The 11,229-nt window shown below is 40.4% G+C and overlaps 1 protein-coding gene across 1 annotated transcript; it reads right to left on the bottom strand.

The window, feature by feature from the left end:
- Nucleotides 1-36: 36 nt before the first annotated feature.
- LOC131321710 (DNA polymerase I A, chloroplastic/mitochondrial) lies at nt 37-10,381 on the bottom strand. The gene is made up of 12 exons (XM_058352604.1): nt 10,043-10,381; nt 6,501-7,644; nt 6,187-6,378; nt 5,317-5,972; nt 4,271-4,736; nt 3,979-4,074; nt 3,335-3,427; nt 3,034-3,228; nt 1,749-1,841; nt 1,450-1,662; nt 1,282-1,371; nt 37-674 (listed from the first exon to the last, which is right to left on the bottom strand). The coding sequence occupies exons 1-12, from the start codon at nt 10,177-10,179 to the stop codon at nt 513-515; spliced, it is 3,537 nt and encodes a 1,178-aa protein (XP_058208587.1). The 5' UTR covers nt 10,180-10,381; the 3' UTR covers nt 37-512.
- Nucleotides 10,382-11,229: the final 848 nt, after the last annotated feature.

Genomic DNA, 11,229 nt, shown 5'->3' with positions numbered 1-11,229 from the left:
CCGGTGATTTATGTGGGGGGCTAAGCAATAACACAGTTTGGACCTTCGAAAGCCCAACTCAACCACAGACTGCACTGTGCAAAATCAGATTAAGTTCATCCCCCTTCCAAACAAAGTCAAGTGAAATTAGAGAGACACAGATAGTGGAACCCCATATCACAGATTCTATGGCAATAACAACAATCTGTGTCTAAACATCAAGAATCTTATGCACATTGGTGGATCTCTCCCAAGCTTCACTATTCACACTACCTACCCAATCCACAGCCAATCGTGACTGCCGCTTCTGGCAAAGTCAAAAAATCACATCAGCACGAACGTAACAACTGTCTCTCTTTAGGATAGCAAGTTGGAAGCAGTAATTGCAGTGGGTTGCCTGAGCAGCCCGTGCTCCAGCAAAGAAGAGACCTCGAACACCTGCTGCTTCAGATTGAGATGTCCGAACTACCCACGTGTGGCCTGGACTCTGGGGTGGGGAAAGACAAAACTGTGTGGGACTTGTACCCGACTACTTACTTTGCCGAATACCAGTTTTGAGCACATTTGGCATCGACAGAGAGATCAACCTGCAGAATATTCTTGCCGTCAAAGGGTTTGGACATGCAGTCAACAACGATGGCCTTGGCCTCCTCGCCAGACTCTGTTGGTCCTTCAAGGATTACTTCATCATGAACCTGTTTCCCCAGAAGAGTGAGTTTTTCAGATTACGAAAACCATCAGTTAGATTGTAAGATGATGATCAAATAAAAAAATCTCGAGGAAGTTATAACATCACACCAGAAGGCATCCAAAATACATTGCTAGCATTGTTGCCACCAAATAATGTAAGAAAGATGGCAAAAAGTGCTGATTATGTCCAAATATCTATGAGTATAAACTCAACTTATGGAGAGCTTGAAAACCAGCTGTTTTGGAAAATTGCATAAACTAAAAGCCCACTAGTAATTGGTATAAAGAACAAAAATGTCAAGAGTAAAGAGTGCCAGAAGTAGATAAGAAGCGGCTGCACCAAATATCACGCAAACATAAACCAAACAGAGGTTTTTGATTAAAATAAAAGAAAATGTGCAAATAACTGGATAGTTAACAGCCAAATGCAACTCGTTGAATCAAAGTATCGCTTGGAAATCTATCAGTTTTGTCATGCAATTTCAATTAGAGCTGAACTGAGTGGTTTTGGGTGTGCATATATGTAGCACATTTTTCTGTAGATTAGTTTTCCTATTCTTTTCATTCCAGGGCAGGTGGAGAGCGCTTTATTGACAAATAAATTAACTTGACCTGCAATAGCAGCCTCCATCCAAGCTCTTTCAAACGAGCATTCTTTGATATTTCTATCATGGCACACATGGCAACATCAGCAGCGCTACCCTGATGTGAAAGTTTATATCAGAACTTGATACCTTAAGAAGTGTGAGAGGACATGTGAAGATGCTGAGATAAAAGAACCTGGACTGGGGTGTTGATGGCAGCTCGTTCAATATGACCTTTTTGATAGGGTGTGACATTCTTCATCGAAGGGAAATGGCGGACCCTTCCTAGCAATGTGTGAACACAACTATCTTTTTGAGCTTCCTTCTTACGTTCTTCCTGCCATTTCCGCACTTCGTGTCTCTCATTGTACCAGAGATCGACAGTTTCTTTTGCTTCCTTTACAGAAACCTGGGAGCAGAAACAAAAATTACTCACATCAAACTATCAGTGCCAAACAGACAATAAGTCATTTCATTCCAAGTTTGGGATACAACCTTCCAATCACGGGCAAGACCCACTGGAGTTTTCCCATAAGCAATGGAAAAGTTGAGCATCTTTGCTTTCCTTCTTTCAGAAGCAAAAGCATCCTAAAGCAAAAGGAAAAAAGAAAAACCATTAAAGAAGAATTCCCGATAAATGAGTGATCACAATCTCATCAGAAAACAACTCCTTGAGTTGTCTGTTCATTAATCCTTAACGTGAAAAGTAATATATGTCTTAACTATACATTCTCAACAAAAGAAACAGAAGTTGGCGACCAACTAGCAGTAGACAAGTGCTTACAACACTATCTGAGAATGAATGAATGGCATGTACATTCAGTTTCATTATCGACCTAAAGGCATTGCATTATAATGTAGCCTCTTTACAAAATTCATTGCGGGCTGAAAGTCTTCTTTTTGAACCTTTTCTTTTGTGATGCTTATTATGCAATTAGCCAAGTACTTGTAGTTTTACCACTTCAATGATCTACGTTACCGCCTGCTGTTTACTACGTAACAATGTTTTCAATCTCAAGGGGCAGAACTTTCTTCTCTCAAAGATAATAGTTAAAACTTCACTAATCAGCGTGCATACCTAATTATATTCTCAGGAGGTAGGTTTATGGTTTGAATAAGCGATTGCAGGTTCAGGCGCTGGCAAAAGCACTGTGAATTTATCTCTCCCCAAATCGGTCAATACTACTTCCAGTTACTTTCCGATAGATAAATTCAGCACAAAAACATCTGTATTGCATTGTGGCTGGAGATGCATGATAAGAAAGTATACTAGTCTTTCTGAAAACCACAACTCAGGAATTTAAATTTACAAGGACAAAGTTTTCTTGAATCCATCCCACTGTGGATTCTAATTGCACAAGTATACAAGTTTGAGTAATTTCCCATACCACCACTCTATGGCTTTTCTTGGATCTCACAATACAGCTTCAATATTCAATCTCTTGGATATGGCCACTAAGTCTTTCATTTCATATTCACCACTAATCTCAATTTCCTTCAGAAAGGCAGATAAAAAGATCAAATATGTCTTGCAGTAATGTCAACTGAGGAAATACATATTAGTTAAATCTGGAGTTTTGTACCCTCCTAATCAAACATTCCCAGTGCCAACAAAACTCTTTTTGTCAGGCAAAATCATAGTCTTTGACACAACTCCACTCAACTCAAACCAAACAGAAGAGGGGGGCAGAGAATAAATGAAACTCTATGGTTGATACCATATGGTTGCAGTTTCTGGAAAGTTATGCTATTGGACTACAACAGAAACTCAATAGTTTACCTTCAGTAAAGGGACCGGCGGCTTTTCTTCACCAGGTTGAGGATGCCATTCAAGAAGCACATGCTTCTGGTCAACAGCTTTACGAATGTGTGGATACATGTTCATCGCCGTCCTTGAATGGAAGTCACCACCCGCCTCAAAGGCGTCCAACATGCTCTTACAGTTGGCAAGATGTGCAAGAATCCTAAGTTCCAGCTAATATGCAGATACACGCCAATCAAGAATTTGAATCAATAAAGAGAAAAATGGCTCAAAGACAAGAAATAAGTAATGAAAAGAAGAATAGTATGAAGTGACTAACCTGCCCGTAATCAGCAACAATAAGGGAGTTTCCTGGTGCAGCAATAAATGCCTGGCGGATCTTATAGCGATCTTTCTCCAAAGCAGGCTGATTCTGATTACAGCAAAAACAAAAATCAATACGTTTGTCTTTAGATGGACATCTGAAGTATGGTGGTGACACAGTTAATAACCATATACTACAAACCATCAACAGGGAAGTGACAGCCGTCTAAGGAAATGTGAAGGATATGAGTCCTGTAGTTACAAGTTATAATGTACAGCTCTAAATTAGCTAGATTCCCAGAGGATAAAGTCATGAACCTGCAAATTTGCAGGGGTGGCCCTTAATGACAGCCGCGTCATTAAGGGGTTAGAGGAAGAACCATAACTTAAAGTGGGGATTGGAAAAACTAAAAGGCTTAACCAAGTACATCGAGTTTCCTCATCAAGATCATGAGTAGGCGGCTATGGTGACATTGGTGCAGAAAATTGAAGCAAAATATAACTCTAAAGTGGAGCAGGGTTTAGAGTCTTGAAGGGGTGCTGTTTCTATTTCTTGTTTCTTTCCTCTTTTTGCCTTCCGTTCCTTTTTCTTGTTTACGGGTGGTGCCCCCTTGGATGTTCTCTAATACAACTTCTATTACTTGTCAAGGAAATTTGAACCTGCAAATTTGGTCTCCTAGCTGATAAGCGCCCAGTTTCTGTGTTGATGTTTAGAGAACAATGGATACGCCCATTCTTGCCTGCTATATGACTGCCCTGTTGTAGAAAGAAACCAGTATAAGTAACAGTAATAAGTTCGAATTTAAGATTTCGTGGCATAAATTTCAACCAAAGACACTGCCCAATATGGGCCCGGGGCCGTGTAGGGCAGCATATCCACATATCAAATTCAGTTCTCATCCATCATACAAGATTCACACTGTGTAACCACTAAATGTTGCAGAAGAATTACCTGCAAGGGGAGGATGAAGTTGGATAACAAAGAGTCTATAGAGCACATTTCACATAAAGCAGCAATGGCATGGCATGCCTCCTTCCCCTTTTCTCCCCTTCCGAACGGAGCATAAGCCGTACCATAGGCAGATTCGGTGCACTCACTAACAGCTCCGACCTTTACCCCTGGGACCTTGGTTTCAGGCAAATTTCCAACATTGGCATCCTTCTGCAATGAATCAGATTCATCTGTAAAACTAAATTCTGCAGAAACCTTGCCCGCAAGGGTCTTCAAAGCGTCTCCACTAGCAGAGGGCCAACCAGATGCAGTATAGATCTCAGGGTCTATCCGAGTATCACGAAGTAGTCTATGCAGTCTAATCGTGCGGAATTTTGTGGCAGTTTTCTTGCCTTCTTCGATCACTTTCTCAACATTGGGAATTTTAAAATCCCTCTCATCTGGAAGGCTCTCGTTTGGATCCTTGCTGTGAAAAGAAAATAAAGAAAATTAGAGGAAATGTGGAGCTTCTGCTGGCTCAAGTTTCTGCATATCATAAACACGGGAAAGTAAGCGGTTGGATGTTGTCCCACCAAGACTATTTTGATTTTTGACAAGTGAATGAAGAACCAAAAACATGTGAAGAGAAGCTTTACAGTCTTGGACTTACAGTAATCATTATATTAGCAAGCAAAAATTCTGTTATCCAATTGAATTTATGTTAATATGTTGAAATTTTAAACAACTTATTATGTGCTGAGTTTATTGTGCTGTAAATCCCAATCTCTAGGAGAAAAGACAATGATAACTTCAAATACCTACTAAGCAGCTACTGAAAAAAAATTATCAGTAAACTTCAAAAGCATAAATTTGAATAAGTAACAGCACATGAGCAAGGCACAAAAATGGGGATAAGATCCAAATACACATTTGCCTGTTTGACATGTGTTTAGCAGTAATATCGCCTTTCTCAGAGATAAGGCGCAAAAAAAAACTGCCTGAAAAAAAGTTTACACCAGTTTTTCCACAGCATTTTCCATTAAAAGCTAAACTGATGTTTGTCAAACCTGTTTTGAGCTCCACCAAAAAAGAGCTGGCGCAACTGTGCATCACTTCCTACATTCATGTATTTAGCATCTGGGCAATACTTAGATGCCCAACGGCGAAATCTGTTAGCAGCAACTTGCTGCTCTGCTTGAGCCACTTTCTCGATCTCAGCAAGATATACTCGATCAACCAGCATCCCTTCAGCTTCCATTTCGACAAGAATCTCACCAAATGGGCGCCAATATTTCTCATAAAAGTCGATCATACGTCCTTTTGTGCATCCATCAAGTTTCCATTCCCTCCCTGATAGTTTGCTTTTCAAGTTCTCATAGAGCTTTAGTGTGCTCATTGCATCTAAGGCAGAATAGCAAATCCATGGTTTCCTCTCTTCTCTTTGTAGCTCTTCAACGGGAGGAATGGTGATAATTTTTCCCTCAGATCCATCTTTTTTCAACTTTCTCCTGCCAAAGATGTTTTTCATAGATACTTTACCAACCATATTTTTATCACCACACACCGCCGGGTCACCTGTGAGTGCTTCTAGAGAATAACCACCCTTCGTTTGTCTTGAAGAATCCCATAGTCGAGCCAGATGCATGGTGTCAGCATGAAAGCCAGAAACTTTAATCCCATAGTTCTCTATAACATGCCTATCAAAGCTATAATTGTGCCAAACCTAAACAAAAGACAGAGCACCTTATCAAATTGATGGGCTTTGTATGGTAACCCAAGTTCCTTATAAATTTATAATCAAACCATAAGTACAACAATGCAAAATGATACAGCCATATATGTTTCCAAAAATATAAGCAAATGGATCAGTGGTCGCAAGAATCACAATAAACAGATGACCTATAGTTTTAGTCATTGATTATGACCACTAACATTACCTTTTTTATAGATGGATCTTCAAAGAAAGGAGCAAATTCAACTAAAAGACTCTTGCCACCGCCATCAAGAACATCTACCCAAATGCAAGATTTTCCGTTGCCAAAATTTGCTTTGGGTCCACAGTAAATACTAAAGCAGGTTATTTCTCCGTGGTCAACTGGTGTTTCCTGCTTGACATCAATATTTGACACCTGAAAAGCATAAATTGACACAATAACTTCCACAAGTTCATAGGAATAGGTGCACCCACGGCTATACAGATACATGAATGACGTGAAATATATTAATTGTAAGTTTTAAGTATGTATCATGCCTCTGTATCACATGCATGGACAAGATGCCTGTACTGATTTGTAAGCATTCCCACAATTTCCCTTGCCATGGGGATACTATCAACTATAAGAACCTTGTCATAAATCTGGAGAAGCCTCTTGTAAGGATCGGGTTCCTGACCAGTTGTTGGCATAAAAGTGGCTTCGCTTACAGAGACACTACCATCAATATGCTTGGATTTTATGAAATCCCATTCCTCTAAGAACTCCCCTGATGGTGGCCACTCGAGCTGGACATATGATGGGGATGTCAGCGTTGAAGATAAATCATGTTCCCTAGAGAAACGAAGAGGAGGATCACCAGCCTTATTATCAGTAATGTAGTTTCTCCTACTGCATTTTTGTTCAGCAGCTGGCATGTGTGAAGCATGACCATTAATAATGCTATCATCCCCTTCACCATTCTTTGAATTTTTTGGTTGTTGAGTGGGTTTATGCCGAGGTGTAGAAATTCCTTGATCTGAGGCATCTCTCAAGTGCTTTTCTCCCGTTGAGCCTCTTAAAGCTCCATTTCCAGCATCAGATTGGTTGCTGTTCCTTGAATGTTGTAAAGTTGTTTCTCTGCTGGCTATTTCAATATCCAAAGGACACAAATCTTCATAAAAATTCGAAGCATAACAAGTACTTCCATCTTCAAAACCCTCTCTCCCACTGTCCACACTCGTTCCAGTAGTTACTTCCGATAAAATTCCAATATTTCTATTTCCGTTCTTGTGATTACCCCAACCTGCCCCCTTCTTGTCCTTAAAGAGTTGTGTCTTCTCAAGCAGTTGTATTGCAGTAGCACCAGAAGAAGCACTTGCGCTGAAGCAATCTCCTTGTTCATTCTCTTCCCCAAGCCTTTGCAGGCTACTAGAACCCCCAGAGGAGTTTTCTATAGTGCTAGACTGAGGTGGGTAATCAGGAAGCATCCGAGCATGTGAGATGGAAGGGTTGCTCACCTGCTCAGGAACCTCAAGCGTCCATCCAATAGATTGAAGATACAACTCCATGTCATCTTGTTTAACATTCTCTTCAGATGACATGGTATTGTAGCTTGCACCTCGTTTAAACTGAAAAGAACTACTGAACATAACCATATTAGGTAATGGACCGGCAACATTGTGGAGTGCACAATCCCCGTGCCTGCAAATCAATGGGGAAACGTCAATTACAACTGAAAGGTAAGTCAACTTGTGGAGAAAGGAAAACAATCTAGTGTATCCCCAACAAGATGGGGAATATAAAATGAAACCTTTTAGAGTGCATAGTCAACAATTGATTGCATGAAATGCAACTGGAAAGATGCTTAATCAACAACCAAACTATCACTCTGACCTCTTAAAAAAAAAAGAAACGAAAGAAAGACTATCACCCTGCTCTGACACAATATGTTCCAGCCAAGATTATTTACGCGTGGCAAATTACCTGAAAGCAATTTTGTTTTTTCTGTGCCCAGCGAAGCAATTCATCTTAATTAACTCATTCACAAAATTCAGATATTTGACTGAACTGCATTAGGTAGCTAGGACTCATTTCAATAACATTCAAAGTTAAATTTCATATCTGAACTACCAACTTAAATAACAAAAACAGCAATGCATTCCATGATTTCCTATCAAAGGAAAAAGATCACTAGTTGTATTGGCAATAATTATATAACCGAGGTTGGTTTGCCCAAGATGCTAGGCACATACAAGTACAGTAACATGAAAAACCTCAAGGGTCCGGCATCATCCATCTACATCAGTTAAAAATTCAACCTTCAAGAGCAGACTAAATACATTTGGTGGAAGATAATGTTAAAGCATCCAACTCAAAACCAATTGGCAAAATGCGGAGAGGCGGCCCATGCTTATATACTAGATTTGGAGGTGATAATTAACTAGTGCGGGACAAGCTCTATTCTCTAACACATCCCTGCACATGCGACACACAACAGGATAATCAATTAAGAGAGTCTTGTCGAGAAGCCTCCAAAAGACTAGCTTTGATACTATGTTAAAGCATCCAGCCCAAAAGCTTAAACAATTAGGTGGAGAGATCCCAACATTACATTAAGTGATCACCCATTCTATACCCAAGCAATATTGGATTGTATTTCCTTAACATCCTCTCACGTGCAGCCTGTTTTGAGGTATGTCACATACAGCCTTTTTTGAGACTACATCATGAAACCTTTTAGGTTGGGCATGTCATCGTGGAGTGTCAATTGTAAAGTTTCAAAATGTGAGGTGGAATGGGCCCCGTTCTGATTCCATATTGAAGCATCCAACTCAAAACCAATTGGCAATAAGTGGACAGAGTGCCCATGCTCATATACTACTCCCTCCGTCCCATAATGATTGTCCGGTCCGCAAAACAAGGACTCAATTTTCAACAATTCACTAGATATCGATGAGTTCTTTAAATTTATGAAAAAAAATTGAATTTTTTCTTGAAAGGATTGCATTATTTTTGAGTTCTAGTTTTGCGGACCGGACAAACATTTTGGGACGGATGGAGTAGTTTTGAAGGTGATAATTTAACCAATTTAGAACAAGCTCTAATAGATAATATTGAAGCTGAACGTCTTCACAGGCTGTATTAAATCTTGGTTTCATTGAGGAATTTGTGGAGGGAAAACAAGAGGTAAGCTATTTCCCTCCACAAAACTCAAGAAGCAAGCACAAAACTAAACCACAATGCAACAGTGCAAGCCCAGGTAATAACCCCACCCATAAAGCAAAATGCCAGATGAAGATTCCATATACCAATTGATGAAAGGCAATGTAGTGGGCTGAACTGCCGACTGTTATGTGGTCTGAACCATGCATACCCAAGTGGCTCGGGGAACGACGGGCTGTAGAACATGCAGCCTCTAAGCCTAGCCGAAGGTTATCGTACCGAGTCCCTTAACTTTGGCTTGAAGGGCTCGGACCTTGTTTGAAGTAGCCAAGATTTCTTACCTGAACTGTATGTTGCGGGTACACCCGACCCGGGTCCGACTAGTAAGACCTGTGTGATTTACAGAAGGTGGTTCACACACGTGAGCATAACAGTCTTCCAGCCTACGTCATACGTGATTTCAACCGAGGCGGTTACCGCGTGCCAAACATGCGTATGCTTGGAGGGCAAGTTTGGAGGTTCTATATAAGGGTAAAGACAAAACCCTAAGAGGTACGCCGCTCATACTAACCCTAGAGCTTCCATATCCTTCCTCCCCCTACAGCTACTTTCTTAACTATCGGAGTGCCTTCCCGGCCGACTCTGACCGGTTAGGTACTAATGGTGGGCGTTCCTTGTGCAGGTCCAATCCTGTGGAGAGGCCCTAGTCCAAATAAGAGCTCCACCAATACCTTCGTCTATCAGCCGGGCACTCCACAGGCAACTACCCTCACTGACTCACTAGCCACCAAAACATGAAAGATGAACATGAGTATCAGAAAAAACGAAAACCCAACTACCAAAAACTAGAGAAAATCGAAAAACCCATCTCGAAAAAACATCAAGCACAAGAAGAAAAAAGCTAAAAACTGAACTACAGGTGGAACTGAAACTGAACCTGCGTACGGCTTTTCTGGAGGAAGCCCAAAAGCAGCGCCAAGAAGAGGGGAGAGGCGAGCTTGAAAACAAGAAAAGAGCAGGGAAAGAGGGTTTTTTGAAGGGGCTGCTGCTTTGAGTAGACATGCCCATTGCCATGGCGGCTAACCCTCTTCCCAGCTTATTGCGTGGGTTACCTATACAAGCCGTCGTAGCTTCTCGGTTGAACCTGTAAAATTTGAGGGCTTTTAGTTTTTTATTACTAGGGCCTAATTGTTCTTCGTCTGTAACTGGGTGGCTCTGAGCGTGGAGCTGCACAGCGTCGAGAGCACATGAGAGAGAGAGAGAGGGTTTGGACTTATATTTTCTGTTGGAATTCCAAAAGCCCCCCAAAATTGCTGTCTTTAGACTTTAGACCTTTTGCAATTTGCGTCCCTTAGGATTCGGTTTATTACAGTGACTGCACCCTGAGAATTCTGGTAATTGCAAAAATATTGAGCAATGGCAAGTCTTTTCACTTTGGACGGTGAGAAGGCGAGAGAAAAGAAAAGAAAGAAAGTGAAAGAAAGGAAATTCTTTCACTTAATTATATTTATTTGGATAGCTAAAATTGATTTGGGTTTGTTTGGTACCTATGGAGAAGGAAAGGAAAGGGGGAAAAAATTCAAAATTCCTCTTCCTTTATTTGGTTTGAGAGAAAAAATAAAAGAAAATAATCAAACAAGGCTTATAAACAGTAAATTTTCCTCTAAACTTTCCTTCTATTTTCCTTTCTTTCTTTTTTCCATAGGTACCAAACAGGGAGTTAAAAATTTGTGAAAGTAATGGGAAGTTAAGGAAAAGGATGAATCTGATCCAATTTATTTCTCACTAAAATCTCATCACTTATAGTGAGAGTCCTTTGTTTCGTCTCCCTTCCTCGCAATCCAAAGGGTAACCCCAATTAAAGATCATAAAATCAGAATGCTTCCCAAATATATGCATGCTTCTGCTCCTGGATGGGATTTGGATGTCTTGAACTTTTACCCTTTTTGTTGTTTACTCTATCAAAAAATTTCATCCTGAATTATGTTGTACATGTCAGTACCTTCATCAATATTTTGAATGTCAGAGTCGAATCGTATTTTCGCGTAGCATGTTCTATGATACTCCTTTGAATAATTCCACAAGCCAAGAAATCAAGTACATATATTCCATAGTTGTGTTTGC

The sequence above is a fragment of the Rhododendron vialii genome, chromosome 4a (assembly GCF_030253575.1).
Source record: "Rhododendron vialii isolate Sample 1 chromosome 4a, ASM3025357v1".
NCBI lineage: Eukaryota > Viridiplantae > Streptophyta > Magnoliopsida > Ericales > Ericaceae > Rhododendron > Rhododendron vialii.
This window is presented reverse-complemented; position numbering and strand designations above follow the sequence as displayed.

What these genes read in the sequence shown, in the direction of transcription:
- LOC131321710 (XM_058352604.1), bottom strand. Translation starts at nt 10,179, where the DNA reads ATGGCAATGGGCATGTCTACTCAAAGCAGCAGCCCCTTCAAAAAACCC. An exon ending in AAGATCCATCTATAAAAAAG is followed by an intron (nt 5,973 to 6,186) that starts GTAATGTTAGTG and finishes TCTTTTGTTTAG; the next exon opens with GTTTGGCACAATTATAGCTT. An exon ending in GTCTTGCCCGTGATTGGAAG is followed by an intron (nt 1,663 to 1,748) that starts GTTGTATCCCAA and finishes TTCTGCTCCCAG; the next exon opens with GTTTCTGTAAAGGAAGCAAA.